Source organism: Megalobrama amblycephala, linkage group LG1, assembly GCF_018812025.1.
Source record: "Megalobrama amblycephala isolate DHTTF-2021 linkage group LG1, ASM1881202v1, whole genome shotgun sequence".
NCBI classification, from domain to species: Eukaryota; Metazoa; Chordata; class Actinopteri; order Cypriniformes; family Xenocyprididae; genus Megalobrama; species Megalobrama amblycephala.
Window position 1 is genome coordinate 67259825 of NC_063044.1, and position 19911 is coordinate 67279735.

The 19911-nt window shown below is 39.0% G+C and overlaps 1 protein-coding gene across 1 annotated transcript; it reads right to left on the minus strand.

Annotated features, from left to right (window-relative positions):
- Nucleotides 1–326: 326 nt before the first annotated feature.
- On the minus strand, nt 327–19298 carry LOC125280610 (stonustoxin subunit alpha-like). The gene is made up of 6 exons (XM_048211272.1): nt 19179–19298; nt 16704–16865; nt 8798–8878; nt 7200–8648; nt 1471–1563; nt 327–1370 (listed from the first exon to the last, which is right to left on the minus strand). The coding sequence occupies exons 2-5, from the start codon at nt 16840–16842 to the stop codon at nt 1520–1522; spliced, it is 1713 nt and encodes a 570-aa protein (XP_048067229.1). The 5' UTR covers nt 16843–16865; nt 19179–19298; the 3' UTR covers nt 327–1370; nt 1471–1519.
- Nucleotides 19299–19911: the final 613 nt, after the last annotated feature.

Here is a 19911-nt window from a genome sequence, read left to right on the forward strand (position 1 = left end):
CCTCAACAAGCAAAGTTAGAACATAATGACATCTTTTCAAGTCATTAGCTAATGATTAAAGCAGACAGCCGGAAGTTGAAATGGCTTTGGCCCATTGTGGTAATTAACACATTAATTTACACTTATTATTTGTAGCTAAGAAATTAATACATGGTGACACATTTAATTAATACTGATTTATATAGTACTTAATCTGTTAATCAGATAGACTCCTTAGTTCAAGAATCGGACATCAAACAACAAAGTTTGTTTATGTTGTGTTTTGCTCCTTTTCTGCTGATTATTGAACTTGTCTGTGTCACAGAATAAACAAGTGGACAAAAGGAGACATTGCTTCATAATTTATTTTAATTATACGATTTCTGGGTCTGCTAATTTTCTTTGGCTCTTCTGGCAGACACACCATTAATACACACTGTTATATAACTAAAGAATGAACATTTGTGAGCAACAGCTTGCATAAAGCCCCCTCAAGATAAGCTTTTTATTGTCACTGAACATCAAGAGTGTTTGTACTTCCACAAGGTACAGAATGGAATAAAAGAAATATAAAGATGGACAAATGAACCAGAATAAGATGCTATACAGTACATTGTTCTCTCTTACAAACCCCCAAATATAATCACTATTTATTCATTAACTCAGATTTGATGTGCTTAACTTTTGTTAATGGAGTTACTTGTTTATGGTTCCATTTAGCTGGAAATCATTAATGTTATAACAGTTGATACTAAAATACATAAATTATTACTGTTTGACTAAAATCTGATATTTTTTACTCTTAAAATCTGAGTATACATTTAAAAAAAAAAAAAAAAACATGTTTAGAGTATATGATTGCTGTTCAGATGTTATGAATTATAAAAAACTGGGGCCGGATTCACAAAACATTTTATCTTGCCACTAAGAATTCTTCTAAATAGCAGTAAAAGTTCTTAGCTGAGTTTTCTCTTAAAACTATTCACAAATCTGCAGAGACAAACTTTTAGTAAGGAATAGAGAGAAGTCTTGCATACTGATAAAGCTGGAGGCTAACTGCATTAGAAACGCAGAGCATGAATGAAATCTCCACCTCTACCTTTAATGCGGTAACATTTTCCTGATCCAACATTAACAATCACAGGCACATCCAGTTCAGAACATTTGATAGACATTGTTATTCTTTCACCATTATATATTTCAACCATAAATTCCACCCCCCCAACTCTGGTATGATCCTTATTTGGCCACAGTTTTGCACTTAAAATATTAATGACCATGCCAAATGAAAAAACTCTTTTTTTATTTCCTGCTAGCTCACCAACTTTAATCTTCTGTTGATCCTGGAAAATCACTTCTATTGTGCTCAGTGATATCACTGTTGATTCGATCTGTAAAACAAACATTTTTATGTGAATATAATAACTAAATGATAACAATGTGATTAAATACAGGAAAAGATGATCAAATAAAATGAAAATCTTCACGCACCTCATTGTAAGTTATTGTGATTTCGTAAATGCTGGTGTATGAAGAGGATTTAGGGGTAATCATCATCTGTCCAGTGTACAATCACAGGTTGAACTGTGGAAAGAATTAAGATAATTGTGACTTTTATGGCATTTGGTGTGTGAACACACATGATTCGAGCATGCTAAGTTGTCGTAAAAAAAATAGTAACACTAGTGTTACCATAGGAAATTAATGTGAAACACAAAATTTCAATGAATTTTTTTATGTATAATCTACAAATCAGCCACAATTCTGGAAGAAAAAAAAGTACACAGCAGTAAAGGGGTAACACTCTAAAACATCAAGAATATGTGTGTGTCTAAATTGCACACTTACACCCCTCTCCATAGAATATATTATAGAAAATAATTTTTAAATCTTAGTTTTAAATTTTTTTTTTAAATTGTAGCTTCATCACAATGGGCTGAAACTTGGTGATTTTTATGTCAATTGGTATGCAAACACAGAAAAAAAAAAATAAGGGCATGATACGAAAAGTCTAAGTGGTCGTAAAAACACTTGTGGTGTTTGGTCAAAAATGACTGACCATAGGAAATGAATGTGAAATCGACAAAAACACAAGAGTTCAGAGAATTTTGCTGTGTACAATCTACAAATCAGCCAAAATTCTGAAAAGAGTACACAACAGTAAAGGGATGACACTCTAATACATGCAACGTCAACTGGCGGCCCGCGGGCCAAATCCGGCCCGCCAGAGATTTCCATCCGGCCCCCAGAATAATACTGAATTCAGGAATAGCCTTGTAAGAGGAAAAAAGTTTAGGGCTGGTCCGAATACCATTTTTTGAGCTTCGAAGCTTCGGTAGTAATGAACATCGACTCTTCGGAGAGAGGGGCTGAACATATTTTTCTCTCTAATAAAGGCAGGAATCTGTGTCTGTATGTCCGTTTGCATTTTTATTATTTCGAGAACCGTTCATCCAATCGACTTCACAAGGCAGTGCAGTGTCGCATTTGGTGCAATATAGATGGACACGCGAGACGCGACACATTCAGAATTAATAAACTTTTAGTAAACTACAGTCAGAGCAGCGCGAGCGGGAAGCGGCACACCTCACGCGGGCAGGGCTTATGCTCCGAGAACGGTCACTGCACTAGTGATATAAAACGCACACACACAGGTCTGTTAAATTAAGCAATACTTTTAAGGTAGTCTAATATTTTTCTGACTAACAAATTGGCACAGTAAGGGTAGATTTAAATAAAGAAAAACGAAATTTAAATAAAGAAAAAACGAAATTTAAATAAAGAAAAAACGAAATTTATATAAACAAAAACGAAATTTAAATAAAGAAAAAACAAAATTTAAATAAAGAAAAATGAAATTTAAATAAAGAAAAACGAAATTAAGTTAAATTAAAAACGAGATTAATTTAGATTGATAATAACGGGTAAAAATGCTAATACATTTTGTTTCTATTATTGTATTTTCCACAGTGTCAAAGCAACAAAACACAAGCTCAGACATGCACTTCGGTCCATACAAACTCCGCTGTTCTGAACACTCCCGTTGCTGGAACACGCGTCGGTTCTATTTCTAGCATGCACGCGTTTTCCACGTGGCTCGAGCGCGCCTGAGACGCGTGTCTCAGTGTGCAAACTCCAACCTGTTAAATATGGGAGCCGAAATAAAAACGGACACGCCACGCAGCTGAGACGCACACGCAGCCAGTGTGTCGCCGGCCTTATTCAAGGGGGAATGAGAATCGTTTCGCGGGGGATCTCAGGTGTGCAAAAAATAAAAATAAAAAAATATTCGAATGTCAAATTTTCAAATCGAATACCAACCCACCGAACGAATATTTGAATATTCGGGTCCGTTCCATATTTATTTATTTTTAAATCTAACGAAAAAAAAAACCCTTCTGAAAAGTAGCTTGTGCCATAGCCTGCCTTCAGTCAAGAATGACGATAAACGCGTTCTCTCATTGAACATCTTTTATTGTTTCACGTGCTCATTTTTTCACAAATGTCAAAACTTTCCTTGCCTGGGATTAGCGCACAATTGCGTGACAGTGATGGACAGCTTGACAGCCTCACAAATATGAAGCCTAAAATATCGCTATCGCCCCCTGGTGGCTTGCTGCAGTACAGGTAATATGTAAAAAATAAAATAAATTTGGAATTAGAATTAGTATATCAAATAATAACATATTAGGATACAATTCGAATTTTATTTTATATTACGAGTATCTGGCCCTTACAGTGTCTGCAGAGAAAAATTCTGGCCCTTGGACAAATATAGTTGATGACCCCTGCTCTAATACATCAAGAGTGTGATATAAACGAGCACACACTTACACATTATACACTTACACAAACACTTATGAACTGTGCACTTGGAAGTACAGGCTTGTTCCTTCACATCATTGTGAGCATTTTTTATTTTTTTTGCAAGTGGCTTTTTTTTTTATGAATTCTAAATCAAAAAATGGGTAACAAAATGCTTCCTTGCGTTCCCTTTCTAACACAATATAAAAGTTTCACTGTAATCATAAATCAAAAACTAACACTACAATATTTCTTACAAAAATATATCTAAAACTTGATAATGAATAATCTTTGAGAATGTTTAAATATATATTCATATCATCAACCTAAAAAAATTAGGTAAATATGTCTAAAAACAACTAGACATATACTCCATATTAGGCTGTACAAATATGTAGTGGTTACACCATGGTATTACATATTTTTCTTTTTTATACTCTCATCAGATGGCTTAAAATTTCAAAAAAAAAAAAAAAATGAAAAAAAAAATGAAAGGCCTACACTCCATTTTAACCTGACATACTGCATTAATTGAAAAATAGTGAAAAAAATATTAGATTTTTTTTTTTATTATTTTACATTTTGATCATAAAAATTGATCATAATTATTGCATAAACATTAATTAGTATCATGAAATTCTCTCAAAATACAAAAATAAAAAGGTAAAAATATTATTGAACAAAAATAAATTACATAGATTTTGCTGAGGGAGATAAAAAAAAATAATTTTAAGGATTTGGGGTGACTCCCAAATGAGGAGCACCTGAGGGTTAAATCACACAATGCCCTATTCGGGTTTCCCTTTTTTGTCACTGATTTAATTCCTCACTATGAGAACACTGTTTGAACTATTAAAAGTCTGTTCTTAATTTCCACAGACATTTGAGGCCCAGATGGGTTTGACCAGGGCTTTCTAACTGGGGCCCAGTCAGTTTTGTCTGCAGCACTGAAGGACAGAGGAACAAGAAGAACAGAAAAAGGCAAAACACAAGAACTACAACTGACTTTCAGCCACAGCCTTAGATTAAATCAACTGAAGATAAAAAAGACATTAAATCACTCAAGATCTCAGCAGAGGAGGATTAAACAACTCCACAAAATTGATAAACTCCACTGGAATTGCTTGATAAAGTAGATGTAAATACAGCTAAGTACAAGATGTGCAGCGCCAATTTGCCCTATACATAACATAATGACTGAGAGAACAACAGAATGCTGTGAATTGTTTGTGCTTCATTTGGCCGTGTTTCAGCATGTTGTTATGGGAAAAGCACACAAGACACAACAATTGGTGTAACGCTTTCTGGCTAAAGTTCAAGTTTGTTTGCATTTGCATCCTTTTATTCGGATTGTTGTAAGTAAGCTAATGTTACATTTATGTTGTGCTGATAGTATACAGCGGTATGAAATAGTGCTTGCCCCCTTCATGATTTTTTTATTTTTTTGCATGTTTGTTACACCCTAATGTTTCAGATCATCAAAAAATTTAAATATGAATAAAAAATAACACAAGTTTTTAGGTGAAGGTTTAGATGCAGTTTTTAAATGATGGTTTTTATTATGAAGGGGAAAACAAAATCCCAACCCACATGGTCCTGTGTGAAAAAGTGCCTACCCCCTAAACCTAATAACTGGTTGGGCCACCCTTAGCAGCAACAACAACTGCAATCAAGTGTTTGCGATAACTTGCCATGAGTCTGTTACAGCTCTGTGGAGTAATTTTGGCCCACTCATCTTTGAAGAATTATTGTAATTCAGCCACATTGGAAGGTTTTCGAGAATGAACCACCTTTTTAAGGTCATGCCACAGCATCTCAATAGGATTGAGGTCAGGACTTTGACTAGGCCACTCCAAAGTCTTCATTTTGTTTTTCTTCAGCCATTCAGAGGTGGACTTGCTGGTGTGTTTTGGATCATTGTCCTGCTGCAGAACTCAAGTTCGCTTCAGCTTGAGGTCACGAACAGATGGCCGGACATTGTCCTTCAGGATTTTTTGGTTGACAGCAGAATTCATGGTTCCATTTATCACAGCAAGTCTTCCAGGTCCTGAAGCAGCAAAACAGCCCCAGACCATCACACTACCACCACCATATTTGACTGTTGGTATGATGTTCTTTTTCTGAAATGCTGCGTTACTTTTATGCCAGACGTGATGGGAAACACACACCCTTCAAAAAGTTCAACTTTTGTCTTGTCAGTCCACAGAGTATTTTCCCAAAAGTCTTGGGGATCATCAGGATATTTTCTGGCAAAACTGAGACAAGCCTTTATGTTCTTTTTGCTCAGCAGCGGTTTTTGTCTTGGAACTCGGCCATGCAGGCCATTTTTGTCCCGTCTCTTTCTTATGGTGGAGTCATGAACACTGACCTTAACCGAGGCAAGTGAGGCCTGCAATTCTTTGGATGTTGTTGTGGGGTCTTTTGTGACCTCTTGGATGAGTCGTTGCTGTGCTCTTGGGGTAATTTTGGTCGGCTGGCCACTCCTGGGAACGTTCACCACTGTTCCATGTTTTTGCCATAAGTGGATAATGGCTCTCACTGTGGTTTGCTGGAGTCCCAAAGCTTTAGAAATGGCTTTATAACCTTTTCCAGACTGATAGATCTCAATTACTTTGGATCTCAACATGATGTGTAGCTTGTGAGGATATTTTGGTCTACTTCACTTTGTCAGACAGATCCTATTTAAGTGATTTCTTGATCGCGAACAGGTGTGGCAGTAATCAGGCCTGGGTGTGGCTAGAGAAACTAAACTCAGATGTGATAAACCACAGTTAAGATATGTTTTAACAGTTGGGGGCAAGCACTTTTTCACACAGTGCTATGTGGGTTTGGATTTTGTTTTCCCTTCATGTGTCATATAGAATGGTGTGGCGACCAGGGCGGGCGAGAGCCGTGAGGGAACGGCGCGAGGCCGGTGGCGCGAGAGTTAATGAGCTCCACCTGGGAGGTGCACCGGCCTTGAGTCTCTCACGGAGGAGCTCCGGAAGCATAAAAGGAGGAGTGACGCCAGTGAAGGATGAGAGAGGACCAGGCCTGGATATTATTTTATGTTTTATTATGTTTTTGTGGCCATTACTTTCATTTTGTTCTTTGTTTATTTTATATTAAAGTTATGTTGGATGTTCACCGGTTCCCGCCTCCTTTTTCCCGTATATACGCACTGTGTTACAAATAGATTTCAGTTTACTGGTGTTCATCACTCAGCTTCACCTTATGCACCAATTCTTTTTAGATGTATCTTTTTTTCTGAAAACATTGACGCATCATTCATAATATAGCAGTGATATTTTTTCTAGTCATACTTTCATATTTGGATTCTGGTAGCTTGAATACTGAATACTCGAATACTGCTATGTGAATGGGACAGTTTGAAAATCATATCTGTTAATTTATAAAGGTGTGTAAATGACACTTACCTTTTGGTGGGGGCTGATTGAACGTAGGCTGAAACTGTGTATCTATCAGTTTCCCATTTTCATACAGATAGATGGAGGAGCCAGCAATGGAGGGATTGGAGGTGGCAGAAATAAATAAGCGCATTCTCTTTTCATTTTTATTGGCCTCTGCAAACCTCCTGAATTTAGACAGGTTCTCTCTCATCAACTTTACGATATTAAACGCCTCGAACCACTTTGTGAAAGAGTTGACAGAAATCCCAGTGTCACAGCGTTTAGACATGTCAGATTTCACAAACTGCTTCAGGATTGAAAGATATGGGTCTTCATACTTCAGTGATGTGAAGGTAAAGCAGACCACTTTATCAACATCAGGATCAAATAAGATGGTATTGAGATCAGCTGAGTCTATAATATTGATCCCCTGTAGCCTACTGGTGTAAGAACTCAAGATGTCAAGTTCAGTCTTTGCCTCATTTAACCACTTGTTAAGCTTGTCAGCACTGAATGGGGAGCTCCTGTGCATAATTAGGATGTCTTCCAGAGACTTCTCCTCCTCCTCTCCTCCTCGAATAGCAGGCAAAACCCTGCCGACTGATCCCAGGAGCATTGTCCTGTATGTGCTAAATGAGTCCTGAAATAATTGCAGCCTCTCTTTGATATCACTGAAAGCATTGGTCAGTGTGTTTCTGATCAGGTCATTGCACGTCCTCTCTGCCTCTCCCAGCTCTTCAACTATATGTTCAGTGTCAGAAATCAGACTTGTGGTAATCTCTCTCTGCAGCTGAGCTGCCTTACTGTTCAATAGATGTAGAGGATAAAGCCAGACTTTTATTGGAACCACATTATTTGAATTGTTCTTCAGCAGAGTGGGGAGCGTCTTGTATGTCTCTAGGGCCTCCATGTACGTGGTGGGGTTCTGCTCAATTAAGAAGTCTCCATGAAATGTGCAGGAGATCTCCTCAGCCATTTTCTTTTCATGTTCTGTCATATTTACAGATCCTTCTCCCTCAATGGAAAATGAAGGAATGCTCTTGACCATGACATTCAGTTTTCCCTCAATCTCCTGCTTGTTTTCCTTATCTGAAAATGTCCGATCAAACACCATGGCAGCCTGAGCTCCATACAGCACTGCTGTGACCACATGAGTTGCAGTTTTCTGGTCAAACACCTGAGGGTAGGTGATCTGGCCCAGCTGGGACATAGTGAGCTGTTCAAATCTTGTGGTTTCACTGTAAAACATTGTAACTCTGGACTGTTGGTTGGAGGATTTGGTGTCACGCAGATACTTGGCAGATCCTCCCACGTCCACAAGCCCCCCCATGAAACTGGCCTTCAGAGAAGCACTTACATCCAGGAGGTTGGACTTACTAGAAAGAGAATCAGAGCTACTGAACTTCAAATCTGTTAGGGGCTTTGGATCAATGCCCAAATTTTTGCTCAGTGATTTCTTATCCCACAGAGTAACACCTGAAATGAAAAAAATAGCTTTAATAGTTACTGTATGTATGAAGAAGTGATGTGGTACTGTTGTAAATGTGCAGGCATTATAGTTTTGTTACTCAAGGACAGGTAATTGATGATTAGTAAATTAGTAAATTTTTAGGTAGATACACCACCTGGAATGAAGGAATCTTTGCGGCGGTCGTAAAGCATACCAAGAGACAGAGGTCTTCCTAGGGCTGCTACTTCCATTGGCCCTGATGCCATGGTTATAATAAAGAAAAAGCATTGGTTAGCTGTAGAAACCCATCATTAAAAATATAGCTGGAAGCTCATTGCACTACAAAATGTGTTTAGAGGGAATACAAAATCAAGCTAACAACCGTCCAATAAACAAACAAAATCATATAAAATGCAGAATGTTTTGAATGTAAAGACAGCTCGTTTTATTATTTTTGTTCAAGAAATTTAGGCTTGTCCTAGGTAAGATTCAAATCACAGAACCTCTGAGACCTAAGCCAGCACTTTTCATGCTACGCTGCCAGGCTGATGAAAATGAAGTATAGTAACAAAAGACTTCACACAAGGCACTAATTATTGTAGTGGTGTTTGGTCACACAACACTAAAGTTGAGTGTGAGATTGTCAGACTAATACTTGTCAGAGCACATGAACATAATGGCCAATCAGAGGTGTTTAAGAATCTGTTCAACAGCGCTCCAAATTATAGAAGGAAATGCTGATATCGAAACATTTTTAAAATTTCAATAGCGACCGAAGTTGGTTCTTTTGACAACACTAATCCAATCAAATAAGATTTGATCTGTGCAAGTTTGCAATTGTGTAATTTAATCATGTTTTCAGTGGTGGTATAACTGAATTCAGAAGTCTGACCCAACACATCACTGTCTTAAGGGTGTAAGCTGTAATGACTGGATCAATCAAACAAACAAGTTAATCTTCACAACCCCTGACCCATGCAGACTCTGTGATGTCTGGCTTCCCCACTGGACACTTGGACATTGAATGTTCTCAATACAAGAAACAGCATAGAAATGGAATCCTAATTCATTGCAAATCTGCGTAAATGAATGAACATGCATTTCCTCAGTACATTTTGTGTATTATTACTGTTTGCATATTGTTCCTCTGTGTATTGTATAGTGTTATGCATGCCTGATGATAGAACTACTGGATAATGTAGTCATCTAGGTGATGTCTCATATTAAAATACTTGTGGTTTATCGACTCACACTTTGGTGGACATCACCGTATCATAGAATGCACTGCATGTTTGTTATATTTATCAGAGTATAAATGGACACAAACTTCCAGCTTACTCCCCTCATGCAAATGTAATTAAGTAATGAAGGTGAGAGCACTTTATTACAGTTCATCTGAGTTTATTTATACATATAAAATGTACCAGTTTATTAAGCACCACCCTTGTTTACTGTTAGTTGTAACGAGTGTTTCTGTGTTCCCTTTCAAGGGAACTCGTGCTGCGTAGTCGCTATGGGAACGCCTTTGCATGATGTCATGAAGCACGTATGCAATCTGTCCAATCAGTTGACGGTATGTCATAGGCGGGTGACGTCACTGACCAGGAACCATAAAGCCGGCCCAAACACACTCACATTCAGCTTCTGTGTCTTCAGCAAGTGCTACGTGTGATCTTGTCCATCTTATTTAGTGTTGTCTGTCTATTATCATTCATTGTGTGATAATGGCGACTGAACAGCAGCAGCAGTTTAGGAAGTGTGTTCATCCCTGCCCGTGTTTCATTATGGGTGGGGACACACACGACCTTTGTGTTAGTTTGTTTGGGAGTGCAGCATGCCCAGGCAGCTCTCGAGGGGGCTGCCTGCATGCATTGTGAGCAGTTTCCGCTGAGGACGCTGCGCTCCCACCGAGCCCTCTTCGAGGAGGGTGGCTTGGTTCGCCCGCCTCAGGCCTCGAGCCCCGCTTCTGCTGAGGCTGGCAGCGTCTTATGTCTTGGGGCTCGCAGATGGATGTAGCAGCCGGGTTAGAGTCGGGCCCAGCCTTATCTGTGCCCTCACCTGTTGCATCCGTTGTGTCAATTTGGAGGCACGAAGCACGCGTTGTGGTTTCTTCCGCTCTGGTTGACACTGTCACAATAATGGCGTCTAGTTCTGAGGAATTAGATGTTGTTAGTGTGGCAAAGGGAGAGACTGAAGATTCGCCACTTCCCTCTCCCACGAGCGAGGAGCTCAAGGAGGTGCTTACTCGTGCTGTCGCCAAGCTGAACATCGATTGGCCAACCGAGAAGCAAGAGCAGCAGACCCGCAGTAAGCTTGATGAGCGATTTTTACCATCAAGGTCTGCTCAGCCTCCACGTCGCGCGCTACCGTTTTTTCCCGATCTCCACACTGAGGTGTCGAGATCATGGAAGAGACCGGTATCATCCCGTGTTTTCACCCCTCAAACTTGAGGGGATGAGAAAACACAGGTATGGGACGATGCCAAGAGCGGAAGAGATGCTTGCGAGCCATCTCTCTCCACAGGCGGCATCGTCTCTGAAAGCCCCGACATTGCCCACTAAACCGCTGAAGACTACCTCAGCGTTAGTGGGCAAAGCGTACTCGGCAGCTTGCATACCATGGCTATCCTCCAAGCGTATCAAGCTGACCTGCTGAGAAACTTGGGCAATAGTGATGAAGTGGGGGCAGAGTTCATCCAAGAGCTCCGGCATTCGGCAAATTTAGCTCTCCGTGCCACTAAGGAGCCAAATCCATCGGCCGGTCTATGGCAGCCCTAGTGACCACGGAGCGCCATCTGTGGCTAAATCTGTTCGACATTAAGGACAAAGATAAGTCCTTCCTTTTGGATGCCCCACTGAATCCTTCTGGCCTTTTCGGTGACGCTGTCAACGCGGTCACCGAGAGGTTTCAGGAGGCGAGGAAGCAAGCTGCTGCTATGCAGCAGTTTCTTCCTCGCCATGCCCAAGTCCCTTCGGCTGCTGAGCGGGGGCAGCCGAATCCGAGTACGAGCTCCTCGCATCAGCACAGACAACAGCAGAAGCAGACCGTCGCTACTCGTGCTCCCCCTCCGAGGAGTTGGGGAGTTGGGATGCTCTCAGCCGAAGCCCTCTAGGGGCAAGACAGACCTGAGGGCTGTCATTGCAGCTAAAAGGGCTTTGGCAAAGAAATCCTGACGCCAGGAGCATCAGGATCCTGAGGGTGGTCCCCTCCGGAGACAAACGGCATTCACCTCTTCCATCGGTGCCCGTGAGTCTTCGGTGCCCTCAGGGAGGCGCTCTGCTAACCCTGCTATCACAACGGGGCGCAGTAGTTCCTCGCGTGTCACCCAAGGGTGCCGTGCTTCCTCTGCAGTCAGCTCAGTTGTTCCCTGGCGGGGTTCTGCTTCAAGGCACTGTACTGACTACCCATATTCCACCAGAGGCCAGTCTCGAGAGGCTGGTTCCCTTAGTAGATTTTTTGTAGATTTTTGGAAAAATCTGTCAAAAGTATCTCAATGGGTCCTGCACACAATAGAAAGAGGGTATGCGATTCAATTTCGAACACGCCCACCTCAATTCAATGGGGAATTCAGAGCAGGCTCTGGTGATGGCACAAGAAGTAGAGACTCTCTTGTGAAAGGAGGAGCAGGGAGTCAGGATTTTACAGACGCTATTTCATTGTGCCAAAGACAGACAGAGGGTTGCGTCCGATTTTAGATCTGCATCAGCTGAACAAGTCAGTAGCAAAGCTCAAGTTCAAAATGCTGACAGTAAAACACATTGTGTCACAAATCAGATCCGAGGACTGGTTTGTCATGATAGATCTAAAGGACGCATACTTTCATGTATCAATCCTTCCGCAACACAGGAAGTTCCTGAGGTTTGCTTTCGGGGGCGAAGCTTACCAATACAGGGTTCTTCCCTTCGGCCTAGCGTTGTCACCCCAAACCTTCACGAAGTGTATAGATGCGACTTTGGCACCCTTGCGTATGCAGGGCATCTGCATACTCAACTACAAACCCAATTCCAAAAAAGTTGGGACACTGTACAAATTGTGAATAAAAACAGAATGCAATGATGTAGAAGTTTCAAATTTCAATATTTTATTCAGAATACAACATAGATGACATATCAAATGTTTAAACTGAGAAAATGTATCATTTTAAGGGAAAAATAAGTTGATTTTAAATTTCATGGCATCTCAAAAAAATTGGGACAAGGCCATGTTTACCACTGTGTGGCATCCCCTCTTCTTTTTATAACAGTCTGCAAACGTCTGGGGACTGAGGAGACAAGTTGCTCAAGTTTAGGAATAGGAATATTGTCCCATTCTTGTCTAATACAGGCTTCTAGTTGCTCAACTGTCTTAGGTCTTCTTTGTCGCATCTTCCTCTTTATGATGCGCCAAATGTATTCTATGGGTGAAAGATCTGGACTGCAGGCTGGCCATTTCAGTACCCGGATCCTTCTTCTACGCAGCAATGATGTTGTAATTGATGCAGTATGTGGTCTGGCATTGTCATGTTGGAAAATGCAAGGTCTTCCCTGGAAGAGACGACGTCTGGATGGGAGCATGTGTTGTTCTAGAACTTGGATATACCATACCATCAGAGATGCAGGCTTCTGAACTGAGCGCTGATAACAACTTGGGTTGTCTTTGTCCTCTTTAGTCCGGATGACATGGCGTCTTGTCTGACCACAGAACAGTTTTCCACTTTGCCACAGTCCATTTTAAATGAGCCTTGGTCCAGAGAAAATGCCTGCGCTTCTGGATCATCTTTAGATATGGCTTCTTTTTTGACCTATAGAGTTTTAGCCGGCAACGGCGAATGACACGGTGGATTGTGTTCACCGACAATGTTTTCTGGAAGTATTCCTGAGCCCATGTTGTCATTTCCATTACAGTAGCATTCCTGTATGTGATGCAGTGCCGTCTAAGGGCCCGAAGATCACAAGCATCCAGTATGGTTTTCCGGCCTTGACCCTTACGCACAGAGATTGTTCCAGATTCTCTGAATCTTTGGATGATATTATGCACTGTAGATGATGATAACTTCAAACTCTCTGAGAAACTCCTTTCTGATATTGCTCCACTATTTTTCGCCGCAACATTGGGGGAATTGGTGATCCTCTGCCCATCTTCACTTCTGAGAGACACTGCCACTCTGAGAGGATCTTTTTATACCCAATCATATTTCCAATTGACCTAATAAGTTGCAAATTGGTCCTCCAGCTGTTCCTTATATGTACATTTAACTTTTCCGGCCTCTTATTGCAACATGTTCCAACTTTTTTGGAATATGTAGCTCTCATGAAATCCTAAATGAGCCAATATTTGGCATGACATTTCAAAATATCTAACTTTTAACATTTGATATGTTATCTATATTCTATTGTGAACAAAATATAAGTTTATGAGATTTTGTAAATGATTGCATTCCTTTTTTATTCACAATTTGTACAGTGTCCCAACTTTTTTGGAGTCGGGTTTGTACATTGACGATTGGTTGATTCTGGCTCAGATTTCTGTCCCAGGGACCTGTGCTGGGGGCTATCAGTCATCGAGTCACTCTAACGACGGATGCATCTCTCATGGGCTGGGGGGCGATCATGAGTGGTCGCTCGACTCAAGGTCTATGGCAGGAACATCATCTTTCGTAACACATAAATTGCCTGGAGATGATGGTGGTATTTCTAGCCTTGAAATACTTCCTTCCAGACCTCAGAGATCAGCATGTGTTGGTCAGATCAGACAACACAGCAGTGATCTCATATATAAATCATCAAGGGGGTTTGAGATCACGCCCACTTTACAAGTTGGTGAATCAGATCCTCTTGTGATTTTCTTCAGGGTTATCCCCCTCCACACTAAAGGTGTACGTGGCAGCCTTAGCTGCTTACCACGCTCCTTTCAGTGGAGTATCTCTGGGGAGACACCCACACATAACTCGTTTCCTTCGTGGCACTTTGAGGCTCAGGATTTGGCCGCTGTTTTACAAGGCCTGTCTATGGCACCCTTCGAGCCCATCGAAGAGGTGCCAGAGAAGTATTTAACACTTAAAACAGTGTTTCTGCTTACTGTTTCGTCTCTCAAGAGAATTGGAGACATTCAAGCCCTATCAGTCTCTCCGTCATGTCTAGAGTTTGCGCCTGGGGATGTGAAAGCATTTTTACATCCCAGGATAGGGTATATCCCTAAGGTCCTCACTAATCCTGTGAGACCTATTGTACTGCAGGCTTTCTGTCCACCTCCCTTTCAGTCACCGGACCAGGAAAAGCTAAATCTGCTGTGCCCAGTTCGTGCACTGAATGCTTACGTCCACAGAGCTGCCCTGTGGAGGAAATCTGATCAGTTATTTGTGTGTTTTGGAGCACCAAGGAAAGGGCTCCCAGCATCCAAGTAGAGAATGAGCAAGTGGGTAGTTGAGGCTATCTCACTTGCTTATGAGTCGATTGGACAGCCTTCACCTTTGGCTGTTAGGGCTCACTCTACGAGGAGTATGGCTGCCTCTAAGGCGTTTATTTCGGGGGTCTCCCTAACTGATATTTGTGATGCAGATGGCTGGTCATCGCCACATACATTTATGAGGTTTTTTTGAACTAGACCTCGGCTCCACTCCAGGGGTGCAGGTGTTTCTGTAATGTGTGTGCACCGGCTTCACACGTACGGTCACTTGCTCATATGGCGGAAGTTGGTATTGTCGTTCCCATAGTGACTACGCAGCGCGAGTTCCCTTGAAAGGGAACGTCTCGGTTATGTATGTAACCTTAGTTCCCTGAATAGGGACTGAGACGCTGCGTTGCCATGCCATACTCCTTGCATGCCCGTAAGTGACTTGCTTCAAATTTTTCAGAAGCTGAATGTGAGTGTGTTTGGGCCGGCTTTATGGTTCCTGGTCAGTGACACCACCCGCCTATGACGTTCCATCTCCTGACTGGACAGATTGCATACATGCTTCATGATGACATCACGCAGAGGTGTTCCCAAAGCGACTATGCAGCGTCTCGTTGGATATAGTGGATAAAAACAAGAAGGCAATATAAGTTATAACCGTAATTGAACTAAACTGTACCTGTTCTATCTCAATGCAGCATACATTCGCAGCTTCTGACATTATAGCGCGTCCTGACTGAATCCTGACAGGGGAGAACAAGCTCTTGAAGCTCCGCCCTCTTAGATTTAAAGAGCCCAAGCTAAAACGGCTTGTTTTTGCTCAACCACTAAAAGTGGCAATTTTAACATGCTATAAAAAATTATCTGTGGCATATTTTGAGCTAAAACTTCAGATACACACTCTGGGGACATTAGAGACTTATTTTACATCTTGTAAAATGGGGCATAATAGATCCCCTTTAAAACTTTTGTGCACATTCTTGTGAGGTGATTCTGAGTTTCGTCAGTCAATTAGCTGATCCAAATATTTATAATTATCTATAACGAGTTATGATTAATTAGTCATAATTCTCTTTTTGAGCTAATTCGTACAAAGTTTTAGGTAAAAAGGAGACATTTAAAAAAAATGCAAATTATTCCCCCTCTGCCGAACAGTTTTAAAACAAAACTAGTTTGCATAGCAGCCTTCTTAAAATGTTATTCATCTAGCCCTGTGATTTTTATTTTGATTGTCAATACACATTTTCCCCTCATTTTTAAATACTTTGATATTCAGCTTTTTGTTTTCCCCCCACTTGTTTGTGCACATGAAGTTCACTATCAATAACCTAAGCATATAAAATTAATAAATAATAATAAATGTATAAAATTACAAAATAAACATTCGCCACTCAGTAACTTTTAATTTGAATTCTTAAGTAAATTAAAAATGAAGTACTTTTGTTATTTTACTTGAGTGAAATAAAAAATACTTTTACTTGGAGTAATGTTTCATTAGCCTATCTGCACTTTTACTCAAATATTGGATTTTTGTAGCTTGTCCACTACTGCTGGTTTTGTTTATGGCTTTTTGTTAAACATATTTTCCAATAGAATAAATGAATGGGAACATACTTGAGTAGTTTATTTCCTTCTAAGGACATTTAATCTGTCCTGTGATATTTCTGATCTCTACACATTCACATTTTGTAACATCATTCACACCTTACCTTGAGTCTTTGAGAGGATTGGGCCTTTTATGAGACCAATTCCTAATGCAGCATTCACCACAGTTAGGGTTGCCAGCCATATATATGCACACAAGTAAATGAAGTTTGGCTGCTTCAGGTACATCGTAAGTGCCACCATCTTAGAAAAGCCAGCGAGAAGACCTGTTTGAACGGAAGTCACAAGAGAAGATGCCTCAGTGTCCTGAATAAACTGCCTTTGTGTTGAAAATAGAGTGGCACAATATACAGATATTGATCATAACTGTGATATTTAAAAAACGAAATACTGATATCATGTTAACACTACATATATACGAGACATTTCTAAAATTCTGTTTTCACTGTGTCATTATGGGCTACTGAGTGTAGATTAATGACAAATAATAATAATAATAATAATGATAAAATAATTTTTAAACAATTGTAGTTCCAGGCTGCAACATAACAAAATTGAAAAAAGTGAAGGGGGTCTGAATGCAAGATTTGAAAATCTTCCTGTTTCCCTTTTTTGTTATTACTTTAAAGGTCCCGTTTTAAAGTTTTGCCATTACTTTAAAGGTCCCAGTTTGGACTACATCCCGGGATGTAGTCCAAACTGGCCGTTCGATGTAGGCGACTTCTGTTAAATAAAATATCTCGCTTGGCATTGAACTTTGAGCTTTAAAATTTTACAGATTTTATTTATACTCTAACAACAACATTACATACTAACTAAAGTTTGAAACATGGGATCACGAAGAATGGGACCTTTAATTGCTATTGGCCTCATTGGATGAAGATAATTCATGATGTTTAACCATTAAAACCCTTTTAAAAAGAAGTGTGATTAATTATATTAAATGTGCACTTTTACTATACTTCAAATCTTAAAAGTACACTCTTTAAAAAGTACACTTGAAGATAATATAATATTATCTAAATTAAAGGCCAATTAAATAGAGTACACTTTCATGAGTGTTTATTCACACACGATAACATTTTGTAATATCAAATTAGGTTTACCTTAAATGTGCATTTTAAATTATGTTTGTGGTGTTTTTTAGAAGCACACTTATTTTGATGTATTGACTAAAGCCCATGTAAAATGATACATTTTAATTTCAACTTAATTTAAAAAGTAAAAATAAAGCAGCTTTTATTTAAAATAGAAATCTTTTGCAACAATATACAGTACCGTTGAAACGTTTGAGGTCAGTATTTTTTTTTTCTTTCTTTTAAAGAAATTAGTACTTTTATTCAACAATTGATAAAAAGTGACAGTAAAGACTTATAGTGTTAGAAAATATTTCAATTTTAAATAAATGCTATTCTTTTTAACTTTTTATTCAACAAAAAATCCTGAAAAAAAGTATCACAGGTTATAAAAAAAATATTAGGCAGCACAACTGTTTCCAACATTGATAATAAATCATCATATCAAAATTATTTCTGAAGGATCATGTGACCTTGAAGACTGGAGTAATGATGCTGAAAATTCAGCTTTGATCATAAGAAACAACATTTTAAAATATATTAAAACAGAAACCATTATTATAAATTGCAATACTATTTCACAATTTAACTTTTTATATATATATATATATATATATATATATATATATATATATATATATATATATATATTTTTTTTTTTTTTTTTTTTTTTTTCCCTGATAGTCTATTTTAGGATAAATGGGGGTATTTGTGTATATATGATACAATTGGACTGTTTAAAATCACATTTTGTTCTGGTAAGTTTTATAGTCAGTAGTATGTACACTTCTGTTTTTATCATTATAGGAATTATGTGACATCCAAAGCAAGCTTCTTCTTTCCTGTGAATCTGCTCATGGAAGTGTCTGGGTTTGCAGAATCTAGATTGTGAATCTTGAATAATTGACAGGACCATTCATGTTAAAGGGATAGTTCACCCAAAAAATAAAAATTCTTTTACTCACCCTCAAGTTGTTGCAAACCCAAATTAAGGTATTTTATTGAACCTGAGAGGAGAGATTTCTGACCTTCCAGTTGAACCAAAATGTTGAAAGAAGAAGGTCATAAAGGTGTTGTAAATCTGATCCATATGTTTGTATTCTTGATTGCTTTAATGATTAATTCATTTTCATCAATAGAATTAATATAGAATATTTTTTTTTTACATGTAAACAGTGTATATATACACATCAAATCTCTGATGTGTGATTGGATGTCACGTGAGATTTATTTGTCACATGTTTGGGCGTTCAACTATCAGTGTTGTTTTGTTTAAAGTGACATAGTTTCTTAAATTTATTTTTACAATTTGACAAATAATTTCAAATTGACTGATGAACAAAATATAGGACACAAGAAAATGTTTATCTCTTGTTCATTGTAGACATGGATCAGTTATATATATATATATATATACAAAAAAAAAAACTTTTTTATCCTGTATCTTCACAGCACATTCACACTAAAATTACCAGTTCATATATATTTTAAATGTTGAATTACCTGGAGTCTCTGTGTGTTCTTTGGAAAGTTCAGAGCTGAAATCTTCTGCTAATGTCTTCAGCTGAAGTCTGAAGCTAACTGGATTTCTGTAGTAATATTTATACTGAGAAAAAACTGCCCTTTACCCTCATGGACCCAGAGTCTGCTGGCCCCCGTGATGAGATTTTAGATCAGCGCCCCCACTGGCACACCACAGCATTGTGAGCTTACTGTCATTCATATTTGGTTAAGACCTTTTGTGAAATAAAACAAAATAAAAGATTGTGGTTCGAGACTCCACACATTTGGACTTCTTTGTAGCAACAAGAAAGCAACAATAATAAAAATGTCATTCAATATAACTTATAATTGAATGTTATATTGATCATATACAAACATTGACCATATGTGATAGGCTCCAGAAATATCTGCATTCTTGGTAAAAAAATAAACTGACTATTAATGTATGTATGTATGATGTACTATTAAAAATCATTTTTGCAACTTCTTTTCTAAGTATTTCATTTGAAATATTCTGCACTTCTGAGCATTTGTATCATGTTACTCCCTTGTAGTGATGCAAAGTCTGATTCATTTCTGCAAACCGATTCTTTTTTTTAAGTCGCCCTGCGTTCCATTTGCAAGAGCTCATCACTATGCCCAATCCCTTCAAAGGGTTTTCCCGTCGGAGTGAGCGCTTCGAAGGGATGAAGGGCGTACACAGCAAAATCCCCAGAGTTAAATCAATTCTGCT